General features: G+C 46.2%; 1 protein-coding gene across 2 annotated transcripts in view; it reads right to left on the reverse strand.

Annotated features, from left to right (window-relative positions):
* CCNB3 (cyclin B3) overlaps positions 1 to 19206 on the reverse strand; it is a 48938-nt gene that overhangs the window by 22652 nt on the left and 7080 nt on the right. Inside the window, exons 2-10 of one of the 2 annotated variants that reach the window (XM_077466312.1) lie at positions 17220 to 17322; positions 14190 to 14273; positions 11973 to 12073; positions 11665 to 11785; positions 11476 to 11580; positions 7757 to 7849; positions 7314 to 7451; positions 5961 to 6116; positions 4037 to 4186 (exon numbers count right to left, since the gene is read on the reverse strand). In XM_077466312.1, the coding sequence (XP_077322438.1) occupies positions 4037 to 4186; positions 5961 to 6116; positions 7314 to 7451; positions 7757 to 7849; positions 11476 to 11580; positions 11665 to 11785; positions 11973 to 12073; positions 14190 to 14273; positions 17220 to 17312 (1041 nt within the window). In that variant the 5' untranslated portion in view covers positions 17313 to 17322. The remainder of the gene's footprint in view (positions 1 to 4036; positions 4187 to 5960; positions 6117 to 7313; positions 7452 to 7756; positions 7850 to 11475; positions 11581 to 11664; positions 11786 to 11972; positions 12074 to 14189; positions 14274 to 17219; positions 17323 to 19206) is intronic. The other variant, XM_077466392.1, reaches the window with a different exon arrangement.

Consider the following 19206-nt stretch of genomic DNA (forward strand, 5'->3'; position numbering starts at 1 on the left):
AAACCAGCGTCGGTAAAGCAGGATGGAGTATCAGACCTTACGACAAGAGGTCTTTTTGCATCGGCAACCGCCAAGGGGCATCCGCCACCAGTAGTACCAGGTCGGCGTACCAAGGACGCCGGGGCCAATCTGGAGTGATCATCATCACTGGAATCCCCCTCGACCTCCACTCTACAAAGCAGAGGTGGCAACAGTTTGAGCGAAGGGAAGGCATAAGTCAGCTGGTACTGCTGCCACCAACACGTCAGCCCAAGGGTCTCTTGTCCTGGACACGAACCTCCGCACTTTGAGCCGAGAGGCCAAGCCATCTGGTGTACCCCACCGCAGGCAAAGAAGTCTGAACACCTCCGAATACAATGACCATTCTCACGGGTCCAGCATCAGGCGACTTAAGTAGTCCGCCTGCCAGTTTTCTACTCCCGGGATGTATATGGCTGACAGGGCCAACACATGTCGCTCTGCCCACCGGAGGATATGAGCGCCCTCTCGTGCTGCAGCTGAGCTCCTTGTTACTCCTTGGTGGTTGACATATGCTACCGCCATGGCGTTGTCCGACTGGATCCTGATGGGACACCCTTGTAGCCTCACTGACCATGTGGAGAGACATAACCTGATCTCTTGAAGCTGGAGCACGTTGAGCGATAACTGGGATTGCTCCCGTGACCAGAGAGACGCTGGGTCGATTGTACCCCCAGCACTCCACTCCAACTGGTCAGGCTGGCATCCGTTGTGGTCACCGTCCAATGAAGAGTTAGAAACGATCTCCCAGACTGAAGGGCCAAAAACCTCAGCCACTAGAGAAAAGAGTCCCTGACTAACTGGCTCACCCGAATCCGCCGATCAAGGGATAACAGATTTGACGGTACCGCCTCGAGGGAAGCTACCATGGGGCCCAGAACTCGCATGCATAAATGCAGGGACAACCACCTGCGGTTCATCAACAACTTCACCGCGGCTTGGAGAGTCTGCAGTTTATCGCAAGGGAGAAACACTCTCGCTTCCATGGAGTCCAGCAGTAAGCCCAGGTACTCCAGGCGCTGAGTCGGTACTAAACACAGACGCCTTTAGGTTCAGCACCCACCCAAACTCCTGTAGAGTTTGCATGGTGTTCGCCACATCCTCCCTCAATTCTGAGGCGGAAGCTGCTCTCAGCAGGAGGTCGTCTAGGTACCCCACGATTGTGATCCCACATTGCTGCAACAACGCCAAAATTGGAGCCAATACTTTGGTAAAGACTCGAGGAGCTGATGCCAGGCCAAAGGGGAGAGCCACAAACTGGTAGTGCTCTTCCCCCACTGCAAATCGCAGAAACCTCTGATGCCTGAGGCATATGGGTAGGGGACTTTTTTTTTTAACCACACGAGCGCCCGCACACCACCTCCACCCTGGCAACGAACGTTTCCAGGACCGCCGAAAAAGCGCCCAAGGGCACTGCACTATTTGCAGGCGAGCCGGTTGCAATTGCAGGGAGATCTGGGGAAGAAACGCCAGCTTCTGACGCCAAGCCGACTCACCCTTGGGGACTTAGGACAAGGTGCTCAATCCCACCCTCCCAGCTGCTCACAGACTGAGGGGCCCCCACCACAGCACTCACCACTCTGACCGAGTGCTGCGCCGTGCTGTTGCTGATCGACTGTGTCCTGTGTCAGTCACAAGTGTCCAGGAGGAGGGAAAAAAATAAAAAATAAAAAAAAACACCTCACGCGCTGTTCTGAGCTGCAGGAGGCAGGCTAATGCTGCGTACACACGTAGCCGACTATCCGGCTGACTTCCCGCCGGACTGTCTGCCGGCCTTTCCGAACTGGCTACTTGCCCACACACGGCACTTTTTCAGCGGACTAATACGGCGTACTAAGTCCGCCGGACTATCCACCGTACTTTTGAAATGAACGGACTCGCCCACACGCGCGGAGGAAAGTCCGCTCATTTTGAGCGCATCTCCAGGTAGACGGGGTCAGCGAAGGAGGCGTCGCTGGCCCAGTCACCTGGTATGGACTTAAAGGGGAACCCCAACGCCGGAAAAAAACGGTGTGGGGGGGGGTCCCCCCAGGTCCACATTCCACATCCGACCCTTGTTCGAGCACACGGCCAGGAAAGGGGGGGGGGGGGGGGGGGACGGCGACGAGCGAGCGACCCCCCCCCCCCCTGAGCCGTACCAGGCCGTGTGCCCTCAACATGGGGGGGGGGGGGGGCGGGCTGCACCCCCACCCCAAAGCACCTTGTCCCCATGTTGATGAGGCCTCTTCCCGACATCCCTGGCCGTTGGTTGTCGGGGTCTGCGGGCGGGGGCTTATCGGAATCCGGGAGCCCCTATTAATAGGGTGAGGGGCCCCCGGATCCTGGCCCCCCACCCTATGTGAATGAGTAGGGGGTACAATGTGCCCCTACCCATTCACCTGTAAATAAAATAAAAAACAAACACACACACACACACACACACACACACACACGGGTTAAAATTGTTTATTGCACGGCTCCGGGGGTCTTCTGTCCGTCTTCGGGGGTCTTGTCCCCCTCTTCGGTTCTTCTTGCCGGGCCACCACGCCTTCTTCTAGCTCTTTTACAGGCGGTGGCCCGGTCTTCTGTCGCCGTCTTCTGTTCTTCTCTTCAGATGTTGCCTCGTTGCTCTCTCTGCTCACAATGACGTGGTGGCCCGGCAAGAAGAACCGAAGAGGGGGACAAGACCCCCGAAGTCGGAAGAAGAAGCTCCCGGATTCCGATAAGCCCCCGCCCGCAGACCCCAACAACCAACGGCCAGGGTTGTCGGGAAGAGGCCCTTGTCCTCATCATCATGGGGACAAGGTGCTTTGGGGTGGGGGGGCCGCGCTGCGCGGCTCCACACTTCCAAGGCACCCCCCCCTTCCCCATGGACCTGGGGGGGAAGACGACCCCCCACGCCGATTTTTTTAACATTTGGGTTCCCCTTTAAAAGTCCATACCAGGTGACGGGGCCAGCGACGCCTCCTTCGCTGGCCCCGTCTACCTGGAGACGCTCTCAAAATGAGCGGACTTTTCTCCGGGCGGGAAAAGTCCCTTCATTTCAAAAGTACGGCGGACTGGCATACACACGGCCGCATTGTCCGCCGAAATGCGAGTCCGGCGGTAAGATTGGAACGGTGCAAAACTACTTTCTAAGTCCGCCGTACTTTTGGGTAAAAAAAGTCTGCCGGAGGCTACACACGGGCGGATTGTCCGGCGGACTTGAGTTTGCCAGACTTTTCCACCGGATTGTTTGATCGTGTGTATGCGGCATTAGGGGTTATAGTCGGAGGGACTGACCCCACGGAGCTATGCAATTCTGCTGTTTTCACATGTAATACATGTTCTGTCTGGTCCTCTCCTGAAGGTGGCGCGATAACACTACGGTCAAGATTTAATGGAGCTGTGTCCAGCAATGAACGAAAGAGAAATTCTCTTTTTTTTATTCTCTCCATTTATACACACACTCTGTGTGTATAACAGTGTAAATTTGCTGTCCCCTCAAAATAACTCAACACAGCCATTAATGTCTAAACCGCTGGCAACAAAAGGGAGTCCAGAGTTTAAAAGTGGCAAATGCAGAGGTCTATAAGTAGAGTACAATTTATACAGCCCAGTCCATTACAAATTGATAGTGTCCCCCGTTGGATAGTGTCCGCCGTGTACTGCGCATGCGCAGTACACAGGACAAGCAGATTCTGAAAATAGCCGAAGATGAATGGCGCCTGCGCCGCGAGTCCAGGTTCTAGCCCCGCCATCCAAGTGGACATAGAGTTAGAATAAAAAAAGAGCCGAGCGCAGCGAGGCCGTGCCCGAAGCGTGGTGAGCTGAAGTAACTGATCGATCGGACCTCTAATATTTGCAGCCCTATGTCCACTTGGACAGTGGTGCTTGCACCTCGACTCACGGTGCAGGTGCCGTTCATCTTCTGAGATTTTCCAAATCTTTTGCTGCTCCGTACTGCGCAAGCGCTGGGCTTGCGCAGTACGGGGTGGACACTTTTGGATGGCCGGACTGTATATGCCACAACAACGGCACATGGTACAGAATCACTCACCCATCCGCCCAGGTCTTTCATCTTCATTGCAAGATACAAACAGCTGGCCGCCAGCTTGGAAGCCCGCTCCTGCACAAAGTCGTACTCTTGCAATGTGAGCTCGCATATGTAACGGGCAAGTGTTAGAGTCTCCATATTGGCATGGGCACACTGAAAAAAAAAAATATATATATAAAAAAAAAAAAAAAAAAAATAACAAACAAAAGTAAGTTACTATTCTATATGGCTGCTTTTAAAAGCATTTAAGTCCTAAGTTAAACCAGTGGATGCTGAATTATGGCCCTTTGCTTGCTTTTAGCCAGCCCTTGGGGCATTATTCCATCCACTGAAACCAACAATGGTACAGAATTACCCATCCCCCATTGAAAAGGCACAAAATTCCACCCAATGACACCAATGAACGGGGCACAATTCCACCCAATGACACCAATGAACGGGGCACAATTCCACCCAATGACACCAATGAACGGGGCACAATTCCACCCAATGAACGGGGCACAATTCCACCCAATGACACCAATGAACGGGGCACAATTCCACCCAATGAACGGGGCACAATTCCACCCAATGACACCAATGAACGGGGCACAATTCCTCCCAATGACACCAATGAATGGGGCACAATTCCTCCTATCTGGCTCAAATCAAAGCCCAGCGGCTCAGGCCCTGGAACGGTCACAAAAAAGGGCCAGAAAATGCCCTGGCATTGGTAGGAGTAAACAATGCCATAGGCTTGGTGATAGATGGGAGTAATACAAATCACATTGTTGGTGTCCGGGGGAAGAAAGGTGCCCCCCCCCCTCCCCTTCAGTGGTGTCCGTGGGAAGAACCGTACCCCCGTCTGTGGGAGGAATCATGCCCAAGGGGCGGATAAACAAAGGCAAAATGCTACATCCAGCCCACGGGCTACATTTTGGAGACCCCTCACCTAGACAGATGTAGGTTGCGCACATAATGTATAAAAAAAATAAAAATAAATTTTTTATCACATTAGAGTACCTACTGCAATACAGTAGTGCAAATGCCCCTTCCCAAACATCTGTATAGGCCAACAGAATCAACCTTCTTGTTAGGGGTCCAATAGGGAGGGAATTGGGGGCCACTACACCTAAGGACTGAGAAGGTCCAATAGATTACATTTTTGTATTTGGGCTTAGATACACTTGAAATGCTTAAAAGGTATTTTAGCTGTATTCATAAATGTGCAACATCACAGAGGAGGAGTTTTTTTTTTTTTTTAGTATTAACAGTGAATTTTACAGGACAAGCTTTTAGGGAGGTGAACTCCTTTGTTTAGGAGAACCAAGACAAATAAAAAAAAGGGAAACCAGTTGAAAGCGGGTCCTGAAAAAAATTAAAGCTGAATTCCAGGAATTCAGACACTTGGTAAAAAGTGAAGGCACACTGTTAAGACCAAGGAGGTGCATGACTTCTTGGCTTATCTCTATTATTTATATTTAAATTTAATCGGGAGAAGAGACTCCAGAATTCGCGAAAAGCTATGCCCAAACCCCACCCCCCTGCTGCCCATTCACAGAAGCCTTTGTATTTTTTGCTCACATAATACAAAGCCTTCTGTGAATGGGCAGGGGCAGGCATTGCAGCTTCAGCGACTCTACTGTTAAAGATGCAGAGCTCAGAAGGATCAACATTGTGCTTCTGGAAATACAGCTACAGACGTCTTCCGGGAGTACTATAAAGCTGCCAAATATAAATAAAAGAGCTAAGCGCAGGAGGTGTCATACACTCCGAGATAGAGATAGAGAGATATATTTTTACACAAAAGGAGCTGAATCCCTGGAATTTAGCTTTAACTGTTAGGGCTTGAAATAAAAATATATCACTGACAGCACACAACAGATATCCTTAAACAGAACCTCGGTTTATGCATATTGCTGGATTTTCAGGTTTTTGACTCAAATACCTTTGCAAAGCGACGCAGGAAGCGATAAGGAACAGGGATATTTATGTCAAAGTTCAGCTTCTGTAGCATATCGACCTCCATTGCAATCAGCTCCTCCCTCTTGTACGCATCATCGCATATATAGAGGAAGTCATCCAAGCAGGGCGGACAACGTTCCTGTAGACAAAAAAAAAAAAAAAAAAAGAGATGGGAAATCAGAACTGAAACGATACAAAGAAATGATATGTGTAAGATCTTAAGCCCCCTTCAAATATAAAAATGGCAGTTAAATTAAACTAAGGGCAAATTTTTTTATGAGTGTAGCTCACCGAGGCTTGATATGAACTTGGCCAATAACAGCTTTTAAAGAGGACCACTGGGCTAATGTTAGGAGAAGAGGTAGATATGGGGGTCTGGACAGTGGTTCTCAACTACCATGCCACCTGCGGATCCACTAACCTACTACACCTCCAATAGTGCCCTCCAACCTCTCACAATTGCCTGCAGTGGCCTTCAGCTACCAGTCAACCCCCCCAACTTCCCACAGTGCCCCCCTGCTGCAGAGCCTCCAGCCCACCAAAGTGCAACCAACATTATCCTACAGTGCTCCCCAACCTACCACAATGTCCTTGTCCCAAGCCCCCTCCAGAAACATTATCCACTACAGGGTCACCAACCCCCTCCAGAATCCCAATGTCCCTCACAGTGACACCTGATCCAGATCCTTCTGGCATTTCAATACATATTTTGCATGCCCATACTTTCATTAGGAGTATTTTTTATCCCCCCCCCCCTTTTTTTTAATGCTGAGGCAAGGAAGGTTTTGGAAGCATTTACTGGGCTCGGATCTCAATAGAGTTTGGGAACCCCTGCTCTAAAGAAAAGGGGCCACCTAGACCTAAATCCACATGAAAACCAAAAACAGAACACCAAAACATTCACCTTAAGTTTATAATGCTGTCATCAGCTACCACTTATCAGCTCTTTATCCACCACCATTACCCATTGGCTCTTTAGCCACCACCCATCAGCTCTTCAACCCCCATCTCTTTATCAATCATCATCACAGTTGGAGGCAGAAGTGCCTGAGATGATTTCCCACTGCAGATATACACACAGGAGTGCCTGGGGATTTCCACATATCAGGAAACTCCAGTAACAAAGTAAAAATTTTCAGGCTATCAACATAGAAAGTCTTCAGTTTTTGAGGTCACTTCCACTTGAAGACATGGCAAGAAGTGTGCTTTTACAGTGGACCCCCCCCCCCCCCCCCATGAGGGTAAGCTAACCCTACAGAGTTCTTTTTTTTTGGGTCAGGCATACCACTATAAGAATTGGTTCACCCGGATGGGCACATGCCTTCAGTGACCTTACCTCAAATTTGGATGCAACGAGCACAGCCGTAGAACCGATGAGCTGCAACTTTTCCCTTGTAATAACAAAGGCCGCCAAGTAATGGTCCACCAACTTTATCGCCAGATAGAGAGTCTCATGGTTCAGCTCAAAATTCTCCTGCGGGGACCAAAAAAAAAAAAAAAAACAGTCCATAAAAATGGCTTGGGCAGTTTGGATACTTTAATGCAAAGACTGATTGTGACCGCTTTGCCAAAGACAATTTATGGTCGATAGAGAAAGAAAAGAGTGGTGAAGGGTTGGAACCCATCAAGATTTGGAGGGCCGCCAGTGTTCCCGCTGGGGAGATGCACCCTTTATACCTGTGGCCCACAGGCTGCACCCAGTAGGTTTTATTACCCTAATGCATGAAGAAAAAAAAAAAAAAAATAGGAAGGTCACACACAGACCCATGCGGCACTAACCTGCACCTCCACCACCCAGTCCACCAGGATCGCTCTCATCTCCTTGCTGATGTCACGTTGCACATCTATATAATTGGGCAGTACAAATTTTTCCTGTGAAAGACATGAAGAAATACATCAGCCAGTGCTATGAATTAAAACGCACGGCGAGTTCAATACATAAAGAACATTAGCTTCTGGAACCGAGGATCTTGACACAGACGGAGATCAGATATCGAGTCTGCAGAGATCAGACATTGGGGGTTGCTTTACCAAAACTGGAGTGTGCAAAATCCGGTGCAGCTCTGCATAGTAACCAATCAGCTTCCAGGCATTATTGCCAAAAGCTTAACCGGTTCCCGACCAGCGCACACGGCGATGTACGTCGGTAGAATGGCACGGGCAGGCAAATGGGTGTACCTGTATGTCCCTTTAAATTTGCTGCCCTGCCATCGCTAGTGCACCGGCGGCGCGCTTGTGTGCTGGTCTCCGAGTCCGTGGACTCTATTGCCACAGGCATACCCATGATCGTCTCACGGGGCGGCTGAACAGAGAGATGCCGTTGTAAACAGCATCTCTCCGTTCTGCCTAGCAACTAGTGACGCTGATCTCTGCTCCATACGAGAAAAAATAAATAAATAAAACTGCTACTCGCCGCCATTACTAGTAAAAAAAAAATAAAAAAAAAATTATTAATAAAAATGCCTTAAACCAATCCCCTATTTTGTAAACACTATAACTTTTGCGCAAACCAATCAATCGCTTATTGCGTTTTTTTTAACAAAAATATGTAGAAGAATACGTATCGGCCTAAACTGAGGGAATTTTTTTTTTTATATATATTTATTTTTGGTGGATATTTATTATAACAAAAGTAAAAAATAACGCTTTTTCTTCAAAATTGACGCTCTATTTTTGTTTATAGCGCAAAAAATAAAAACCGCAGGAGTGATCATATACCAAAAGGAAAGCTCTATTTGTGGGAAAAAAAAAAAAAAAAAAAAAATTAAAAAAAAAAAAAAAGGACGTCAGTTTTGTTTGGGAGCCACGTCGCATGATCGCGCAATTGTCAGTTAAAGCGACGCAGTGCCGAATCGCAAACAGTGGTCTGGTCTTTGGCCAGCAAAATGGTCCATGGTTTAAATTGAACAAGCTGAAGTTAAAAGCAGATTGGCTACCATGCACAGCTGTACTTTACAGTTTCAATAAATCAAGCCTATAGGCAGAGAGGACGGGAGCCATCCCAGAGATCTTCAAGCGAATGTAAAGCTGAAATTTTCCTCAGCTTTGGATACAGCAGTGATGGGTTAATGGGTTAGAACCTCTGTGTTTCTGCTAGGTAGATTCAATTTTCAAAAAAAATAATAATGGGGGGGACCATTCTCTAGGGGAGCAACATTTTTAGTGGCAATGAAGAGAGCAATAGGGGGCAGTAATGGTGCCTTTTGTCACTTGACCAGGGACCACCCCAACATGGACACCTGTTCAAGTGACAAATGGCAATTTTTGCTTTTAAGAGATCTTCCCACTTCCTGTTGTGTCTCTGTCTCAGACAAGAAGAAGTGAAGCAAAATTGCCCCAATACATTCCCTCAACCCTTGCACACAGTGATTTATTACCAGACTTAAAAAGACCATCAGAAGGTGATTCCCTTTACAATAGCTGATAATCACTTAATGAACTACAGAGCACCAATGTTTTTTATGTTATGTAATGCATTTATACAACCGACATGCTTTTTCTTCTACGTATGCTGTGTTTTGTTCCCTTTAAAGGCTGGAGGTTCATGCAGGCTCTTTACCTTCATGCATTGTATGCATGACGGAAAAATAAATAAAATTCTCTGTGCAAAGCCCCCCCCCCCCCCCCCCAATTATGTATATAAGCCCCATCGCGGTCCAGCAATGTGCGCTAAAGACTCGGTTCTCTGGGGATTCTCTCTCTTCATTGGCGGAGACAGCAGAGGGAGCCATTGGCCATAAGACAAACACCGACACAGCTACCAATTTGAAAAACAAATCCTGTCCAAAATAATACTGACCTCGACCTTTGACCGTGACACAGATCAACAATTGAGCTAGGTAATTTATTATTTACATTTTTTTTTCTCTCTGCCAGGAAAGATATGCTGCATCTCTTCTCCATTCACTGAGCGAGAAAACACGGGGCGGTCTTCACAGCAACGGATCACGGTGGTAGCCAGAGAATCTGGGGTTCTAGGTCCCGATTGTTGACACACACACACACTTTTTTTCCTCCCCCACTTTCTGCAAGGAAAGAGAAATACGATGCATCTCTCTCCTCCATTTACAGGGACAGAAACCATGGGGGCCGGCTGCACAGTGATCAGGTGACCTGGAATGGGGTGTTTCCGGGTGCCGATCAATAGTACACTAGGGGTGCAACGGGTCACCCTGCTCGGATCGGCACACGCCGCGATCTCGGACTTAGGAAAGGCCACGGCTTCGGCCATCTTTCTACACCCAATGTGATCACTCCGTCAAATGACAGAGCGATCACTTGTAAACAAACCGGCGTCGTCATGACGTTGGTTCCTCTCTCCCCGCCGTGTACAGATCTGTACAGTGGAGGGGGGGGGGGGGGGGGGGGGGAAGAGATCAGCTGGAAGCAGCTCTGTGGGCTGCATCTGTAGTGCCCACAGCGCTGCTGTGACAATTGCAGTCGCAGACATCCCTCAATACTCTGCAAACACCCCGCCATACCCTCTAATACTCTGCGATACCCAGCCATGCTCAGCCAATATTACAGTGGGGGAGATTGTGGATATTACAGTGGGGAAATATGTTTCACAGGTTTTTGCAAATTCAATTATTTGCTGATCCAAAAAGTTATCTGATCCGTGAGTTTTTCGATCTGTTGCACCCCTATAGTACACATGCTTCTTTTTTCCTTCTCTGTACAAGGGAAAGAGCATGGGGGGGCTGATCACAGCGATCATGGAACACCCGATTTCCGGGTCACCTGTCTCGGTCGTTAGTACACACGCTTTACGATGCATCTCTCTCCTCCATTCACAGAGAGAAAACATTGGGTGGGTGGGGGAGGGGAGCGATATTTGCAGTGACTGATTACTGTGGTAGCCAGAGATCAGGTGACCTGGAATCGGATGTGTCTGGTCCCGATCAATAGTACACATGCTTTTTTTTTTTCTTTTCCCATTCTCTCGGCAAAGGAAAGAAAAAAAATGTAAAATAATAATTTATATACAAATGCATCCCTCTCCTTGAAAGAAAGAGAGAAATAAAAAAGTCAAAAGAGAAGAGTAAAATAGAAGGAGTGAGAGAACATGGGGGCGGGCTTCACAGTGACTAATCACAGCGATCAGGTGACCCGGAAATTGGGTGTTCCATGTCCCGATCATTAGTACACACAATTAATTTTTTTCCCTCTCTGCAAGGAAAGAGATACGATGCATGTCTCTCCTCAATTCACAGAGAGAAAACATGGGGGAGGCGGGCTTCACAATGACCGATTACTGTGGTAGCCAATCAGAGGCTATCATAGCGATCAGGTGACCTGGAATCAGGTGTTCTGAGTCCCAATCGTTAGTACGGGGCTAGGGGTTCTTGGCAAGACACCCCCCCCCCCCCCCCATCTCTGTGCTGGGAAGGAAAAATCGTTGGCTTTAGATCCTCTTTTTAACAACTGACGAGAACAAAATGGAACCCTGCTGGAAATAGATACAGGACGATGACTTCCCATGTTATGGAATAACTCACTTCTCTGGAACGCATGTAGTTGAATATATCCAGGGCATACTCCGAGCCGGCGAACGGGTCATCCACCGAATCTTTATCAATGTCTTCAACATCTTTAGGTAAGGTCTAAAAATCATACAGGCAGTGTTATTAAACATGGGTACTCCCAACATGATGGGTACTCCCAACATGACCAAGTGTGAACGGTACCTGCTCTACAGGTGGCTCCTCCTCCTTTTTCGGAGGTGTCACTTCTTCACTGGCCACTTTTGTTTCTTTTTCGTCTTTTACATCTTCAGGCACCTCTATGGTGGCAACCTTTTTTAGAGCTCTGCAAGGAAAGAATTCAGAATATAATCGAGGCACACAGACCAGAATTACATTATCATTGAACCGGCGGGAAGGGGTTTCACATTCACAGCAGAGGAGATGAAGTCATGTAAATCATTCTCAGCTCTCCCGGTTTACCTTCCCTTGGGTTAAACAAGCGGAAATCAGTCAAAACACGGTTCGCTCACCTTTTGAGGTTTGTTTCATTATTTTTCGCGGTGCCTTTGGTCTTCTTCTGAACCTTCTGCCCGTCTTTCTTCTTCTGAAGCAGCTGTTGGTTTTTATGTGCCTGCAGGAGACATTCATTAGCAACCTTTCCGACGCAAAGTCATCACCCTGTCCCGGGCGCCATCAGGCCAGCAGGGGGCCCAGTTGCAGTAATTCATAGTCCATCATTCTCCTAACCCCAGGTCACCCCCCCCTCTACAACTTCCAGAATCCACCCCCCCCACATGGTCAGGGACATGGCTTGATAAGCCTCACCGGTGAGTTCTATTGGAGGATGCAGTGCTGCAGAGTAATATGCAATGGGGGATCCAGGGGTGCAGAATAGGGGATACACATTGTGAGGTGCAGTGAGGATACAGATAGAGCAATGGTGGAAGATGTAGGTGGTACAGGGTGCTGCATGTTGGAGATGCAGAGTGTTGGGGTAGTGGGGGATACAGGAGGTGTATGTGGGGGATGCAGAGTGTTAGGGTGGTCAGGGGCAGGTCAGAGGAACCAGAGCACAGGCTAGTGGGCAGAGTCACCAATTGGGTGGGACTTGGGGAATGTTGTCGGGTAGTCTCCCTATATACCCGCAGCACAGCATATGGAATACATTTTACTTCTTGTTCTTCCACAAACATTTCATTGAGATTGGCAGGGATTCAAGTCTGTACTCTAATCCAGTGGTTCTCAACCTCAGTCCTCAAGTACCCCCAACAGGCCATGCTTGCAGGCTTTCCCTTATCTTGCACTGGTGCTTTAAATCAGAGTCAATGTCTTGGTATATTTGACAGCTATTTTATCTAAGAGAAATCCACAAAACATGGGCAGTTGGGGGTACTTGAAGACCGGGTTGAGAACCACTGCTCTAATCTACACAGCGATAGGCTAGAACCTACACACGAAGCCGATTGAAGTCTTACTGAACAGCCCCCCCAACCTTACTCAATCCAGATTAAAACGACTCACTTTTTTTTAATTGGCAAACAATTGCCCGTTTATTGAAGTTCCCTACACTGAAGTTATATCCTGACTAACCATCGGTTCCTCTCATCTGATACCCACCACAAATGCCTAAATATATAGTCTCCACTAGATTTTTCAGGGCTGGGCTCAGCCCTTCCTTCTCGGAGCTGGCCACTCAGCTGTCAGCTTATTGCCAGCTCCCCTATCTCTCCACAGTGACTCACCTGTTGGTGATCCTGCTTGTCAGTCCTGTCTACTTAAGCGGTCCAGTCCAGAGGATCTCTGCCTTCGCCTTGGTCAACATCACAAGAAACTATCTCCTGCGATACCGTTCAAGACTTGCTTTACTGACATCCCTTCTGGCTCCAGATCCTGCTTGTTGTTCTACTACATTGATCCCTGACTTCTGGCTTGGCTGACTATCTGTTCCGGTTACTGAACTGTGGCTATGTTTTGACCAAGTTTGTTCTTTTTACTTTTATTATTAAACAAGTGTGATTTAACTGTACTTCTGTCTCTGCCTGATTTCATGGTTTCTGACAATTTCACATTACCAACTGAATCAGAGAGCATCACACCTTTGAGCTTATGAAATCCTTATACAGTCTATGGAGGCAGGGAATTTACTAGACAATCTGACTGTACAATCGCCTTTAGCTCTACCAATCGACTAGTGCAAGGGCCTGTCTTCTTGGTTGCAAAATGAATGGATTGTGCAGGTTTGTCCTTATATTACCTATAAGGTTTTGGTAAACCTACAAAAAAGCTGTATGGAGGTTGTACAGTTTGATTGTAAAGTGTATGGCCAGCTTTAAAATGTTCATACGCTTCTTACCTACTCCTACTGTGAACCAAGATATCTGTAACTAATCTTATGTAGTCTTATTTGTATAAAGCACTCAATTGTTTTTTTCCGGTCTTCGAATGCCACTATTTTGGGGCTCTTCCAGCATTTGCATGGAAAATTCCAATAAAAAAATTCCACAAGAGAAAGAAAAGAAGGAAGTGTTGGGCCAGGAGGCGTGATGTCCTGGACCAGGAGGTGTACAGTAGGTATAATGTATGACCAGCTTTAGAATATTCATAAGCGTTTTACCAACGCCTAACGTGACAAGAGATCTGTAACCAGGCAGGAGGCGCTGGGCCACCTCGGGCAGGAGGCGCTGGGCCGGGGGAGGAGGCAGGATGTCTTCCCCATTACTTTTGAGAAAGACGCACAAAATACTCACATTGGTAATGTCTCCAAATGCAGATCTCTTTTTTGCACCTCCCTGCGGGGAAGAAGGGGAGCGCTTTGTCTGTGTGCAATCCTCCTAAAGGGAGAAAAAAAAAAAATTATAATAAATGCTGAACTTAATTCTTGGATATGCATACATTTATACATGCAAGAGCAAAATCTTGATCTCACACGCACCATAAAAAAATAAATAAAAATAAATAACTAACTAGCCACATCCAAAAGCTGAACTCCGGGCAGATGTAGAAGACAAATACTGCAGCTCTATCTTACATAATTAAAAACTTATTTTAACCACTTGCAGACCGGACCATTTTGCTGGTCAAAGACCAGACCACTTTTTGCGATTCGGCACTGCGCCGCTTTAACTGACAATTGCGCGGTCGTGCGACGTGGCTCCCAAACAAAACGTCCTTTTTTCCCCACAAATAGAGCTTTCTTTTGGTGGTATTTGATCACCCCTGCGGTTTTTATTTTTTGCGCTATAAACATAAATAGAGCAACAATTTTTGAAAAAAATAAATAAATATCCCCCAAAAATATATAAAAAAAAAAATAAAATTTCCCTCAGTTTAGGCCGATACGTATTCTTCTACATATTTTTGGTAAAAAAAAAAAAAAAAAAAAATAAAAAAAATGCAATAAGCGATTATTGATTGGTTTGCGCAAAAGTTATAGCATTTACAAAATAGGGATAGTTTTATAGCATTTTTATTAATAATTTTTTATAATTTTTTTTTTTACTAGTAATGGCGGCGATCAGCGATTTTTATTGTGACTGCGACATTGTGGGGGACCCATCGGACATTTTTGGGACCATTGTCATTTATACAGTAATCACTGCTATATAAATGCAGTGATTCCTGTGTAAATGACACTGGCAGTGAAGGGGTTAACCAGTGAGTGGCAGTGTAGGGGTTAAGTGTTCCTAGGGGTCACGTTAGGCGTTGGTACTAACTGTGGGGGGGGGGTTGGGCTTTCATTTAGTGAACACTGATCTCTGCTCCAATCACATGGAGCAGAGATCAGCGTCACTAGTTGCTAGTCAGAATGGAGAAATGCTGTTTACACAGCATTTCCTCCATTCGGCCGCTCCGTGAGACGATCGCGGGGATGCCGGCGGCGATCGAGTCCGCGGGTCCCGTGACCGGACTCACGGGGGTCCCGACCAGCGCGGGAGTGCGCCGCCGGCGGCGCTCTCCCGATGGCAGGGCGGCATTGAATATTGGACGTACCTGTACGCCAATATGCCTGCCCGTGCCATTCTGTCGACGTACATCGTCGTGCGCTGGTCGGGAAGTGGTTAGAGCTGATGCCCAGCTTTACTGTCTCTTCAAATAGCTTGACAAGCCATTTCTTACCCCAACACGTCTACCCGCTGCATTACCTGTACCTACACATGGTACACAGCGCTGGGTTTTATTATAAAGTTGAGCTGAGGGGCGCTCAGCCATTCATAGGCAGCTTTGCATTCTATTAACCACTTTAAGACCAGCCGCTGTAGTTGTATTGCGGAAGGTTGGCTCTCCTCGGCAAACCGCCTCCATTGTACGTTGAACGCTTTAGGGGGGGCCGTGCCCACAGCACGACCCTGGAGCAGATTTGCGTGGCTGGCGGCCACGATATGATGTCCACCAGGGATCTGCTTTTCCGAGTTCTTAGGAACAGCGATCTCTCTCCTCCTCCAGTCAGTCCCACCCCCCCACAGTTAGAAACACCTTCCACCAGGGAACTCTTAACCCCTTGATTGCCCCCTAGTGTTAACTCCTTTCCTGCCAATGACATTTATACAGTAATCCGTGCATATTTATAGCTCTGGTATAAATGTCAATGGTCCCCCAAAAAATAGGGGCCGATCTGTCCACCACAATGTCGTAGTCCCACTTAAATAAATAAAAAACCCAGAGGTGATCAAATACCACCAAAAGAAAGTTCTATTTGTGGGGGGGAGGACAAAGTTTGGGTCCAACGTTGCACAACCGTGCAATCGTCAGTTAAAACCATGCAGCGTTGTATCGCAAAAAATGGCCCGGTCATTATGGGGGCAAATCCTTCCCATCCTTAACTAAGTAATGAATACAAAGTTTCCTCCGATTGGCAGAGTTAGATGGGTCTTTTTTTTTTTTTTTTAAGCCAAACTATGCAACTATAAGACAGAGGCGGGCTGGTGACCATCTCCAACTCAGCCAAAGGAAGCTTTGTATTCATTAATAGATAGGGATGGCCTTGTGGTTCGCGGCAAACTTTGCCAAACTTCTGGCGCTGTTCGCGTGGCGGACATATGCATTTACATTGTGAAAGAACTTTGACCCATAATGACACATCCATCATGGGGTAGAGGACAGCCAATTGAGACATTTCAGCACATGGACAATTGGACATACCCCCTACCTTATAAATAGACCTGATCTGGCGGCCATTTTACATTCTGTCTTGTCAGTGTATGGACAGGATGCTGTGTGGAGCAGGGACAGTCAGTCTAATTACTAGCTATTACTATTAGGTCCACAAAAGTCCTTTTAAGGACTGGTATAGGTGTACAGTATATAGGGTTGTAATACACTTAGAATATACTTTCTTTCAAGTATATTGTGGACTGCTGTGCTGCTGAGTGCTTGCTGACCGATTCTGCAGCTGTCTTATCAGTGTAGGGATGGACAGTTTGGTGTTTGGAGCAGGGACAGTCTGAAAAATCACTAGGTCCACAAAGGTCCTTTTAAGGACTGGTATAGGTGTACAGTATATAGGGTTGTACACGTATAATATACTTTCTTTCAAATATAGAAAGCATATTATAGTGCACTGCTGAGCTGAGTGCTGACCGATTCTGCAGCTGTCCTTTATCATTGTAGGGACTGAGGGACAGTCTGCAAATCACTAGCTACTAGGTCCACAAAGGTCCTTTTACAGGTGTACAGTATATAGGGTTGTACATGTATAATATACTTTCTTTCAAATACAGAAAGCATATTATACTGCTGTGCTGCTGATCGATTCTGTCAATGCAATGCATTACAAGTACCTTTCCGGGGCGAACATTTTCTTCAAACACCGACTTCCCTGGGCGAGGCAGTTTGGATAGCGCAGGTCGGGGGTGGCGAGAGTTGGGCAACATTTTCAGGTTTCTTAAAAAAAAAAGGAACATAAAATAAATAATATTACATAAATTAAAAAAAAAAAATGAATATTTTTGCTTTTGTGTTTTCAAGATATAAACCAGTAGAATGTTTTAGTACATGAGACTCCTAAATTATTTATAGACAACTTTTAATGAAAGAGAGCGAGAGAAAGAGCGCGCGAGAGAAAGAGCGCGCGAGAGAAAGAGCGCGCGAGAGAAAGAGAGACCCCTCACATTTTTGTAAATATTTTATTCTATCTTTTCATGTGACAACACTGAAGAAATGACACTTTGCTACAATGTAAAAGTAGTGAGTGTACAGCTTGTATAACAGTGCCGTCTTTGAAAACGTTAATGACGAACCGCGTAAGATGGAGGCCACACACTCACTTCACTTCCGGTACTCTAGCACGGAGTCTGAAAAACGCAGTTGGAGCGCACACTGCAAGCCGGCCCCTGCCTGCACTGTATCAGCCGTAGATTGTAGTAGTTTTTAAGGGTTTTTTTACCCACCTGTTAGGAGGTTTTGTTTCTTTTTTTTATATATGCAAAGAGGGAGGAATTTTGGGACTTTAAATGAAGCACAATTAAGTACCTCCATCCCGGTAATTGATACGTACAAAAAAAGGGAGGTTTGGGACTTTAAATGAAGCACTTGGATAGTAGAGGAGAATTTTAACCATGTTTGTTTATTTTATTCGATAAAAAACAATTTATTGTAAATAAATCAAATTCATAATATATATAGACATCAATACAGTAAAAACATGATATATGGTATCCACATATAGCTGCACATGATAATAATAATAAAATTAATAGGGTAATGGGGCATAATAATGCTTATGACAGCATGCCCGACATCGACAGATATATCCACATGGTAAAGATGCATCCAATAGATGTAAAACAAAATTAAATATATAATAATTAGTCAAGAACTGATAAGTATGGTTCCGTATACAGTGTGACTAGGACATCAAATTAAAAATCTCGACGCGTTTCGTGGGTGTCTCCCCACTCATCAGGAGCTGATGCTACCACAAGAGTTCGTTGCCAGCACTTCCCACTCCTCTTCCTCAATTCTGTATACAAAATAGTTTCAGTTCATGTATAGCTTTGGGATTTCTTTGTTGAATAGTTTGGTTCAGATCACATTACACCATTCTGTGAAACAGATGGCAGGGCTGCAGGCAGCAGGGTTACTATACATCTGTCGATGTCGGGCATGCTGTCATAGGCATTATTATGCCCCATTACCCTATTAATTTTATTATTATTATCATGTGCAGCTATATGTGGATACTATATATATCATGTTTTTACTGTATTGATGTCTATATATATATATATTATGAATTTGATTTATTTACAATAATATTGTTTTTTATCGAATAATGAATAAAATAAACAAACATGGTTAAAATTCTCCTCTACTATCCAAGTGCTTAATTTAAAGTCCCAAACCTCCCTTTTTTTATCCTGACTTTTTTAAATAAATAAATTTGTATACTATGCTATGGGAGCCCTATCTCTTTCCTATGAGGATCTATCCCTGGGATTGCACTGAATATTTTTGGAAACTGTGACCGGTAACTGCTTAATAGGAGATCGTTTGGATATCTTGGTCTGGTGGAACAGCTGGAGGAGCCACCAAGGGACATCTTGCCAGGGTATTGGTGAATCAGCTGAGGAGGAGCCACCAAGGGATATCACCCCCGGTTATCCATATATGCCAATCACCCCTGCAAGGGTAATAGGTACTGGCGAGTGGGGACCCTTAAGGGGGAGCACAAGAGTCACCTGATCTGCTGAGCACTTTTGAATTTCTGGCAACTTTTTCAGCAACATTGTTTATCATTTGTTTGGGACTAATAATATAGAGGTATTA

The sequence above is a fragment of the Lithobates pipiens genome, unplaced genomic scaffold (genome assembly GCF_037356315.1).
Source record: "Lithobates pipiens isolate NorthernLeopardFrog02 unplaced genomic scaffold, aLitPip1_a1.2 Scaffold_1, whole genome shotgun sequence".
NCBI classification, from domain to species: Eukaryota; Metazoa; Chordata; class Amphibia; order Anura; family Ranidae; genus Lithobates; species Lithobates pipiens.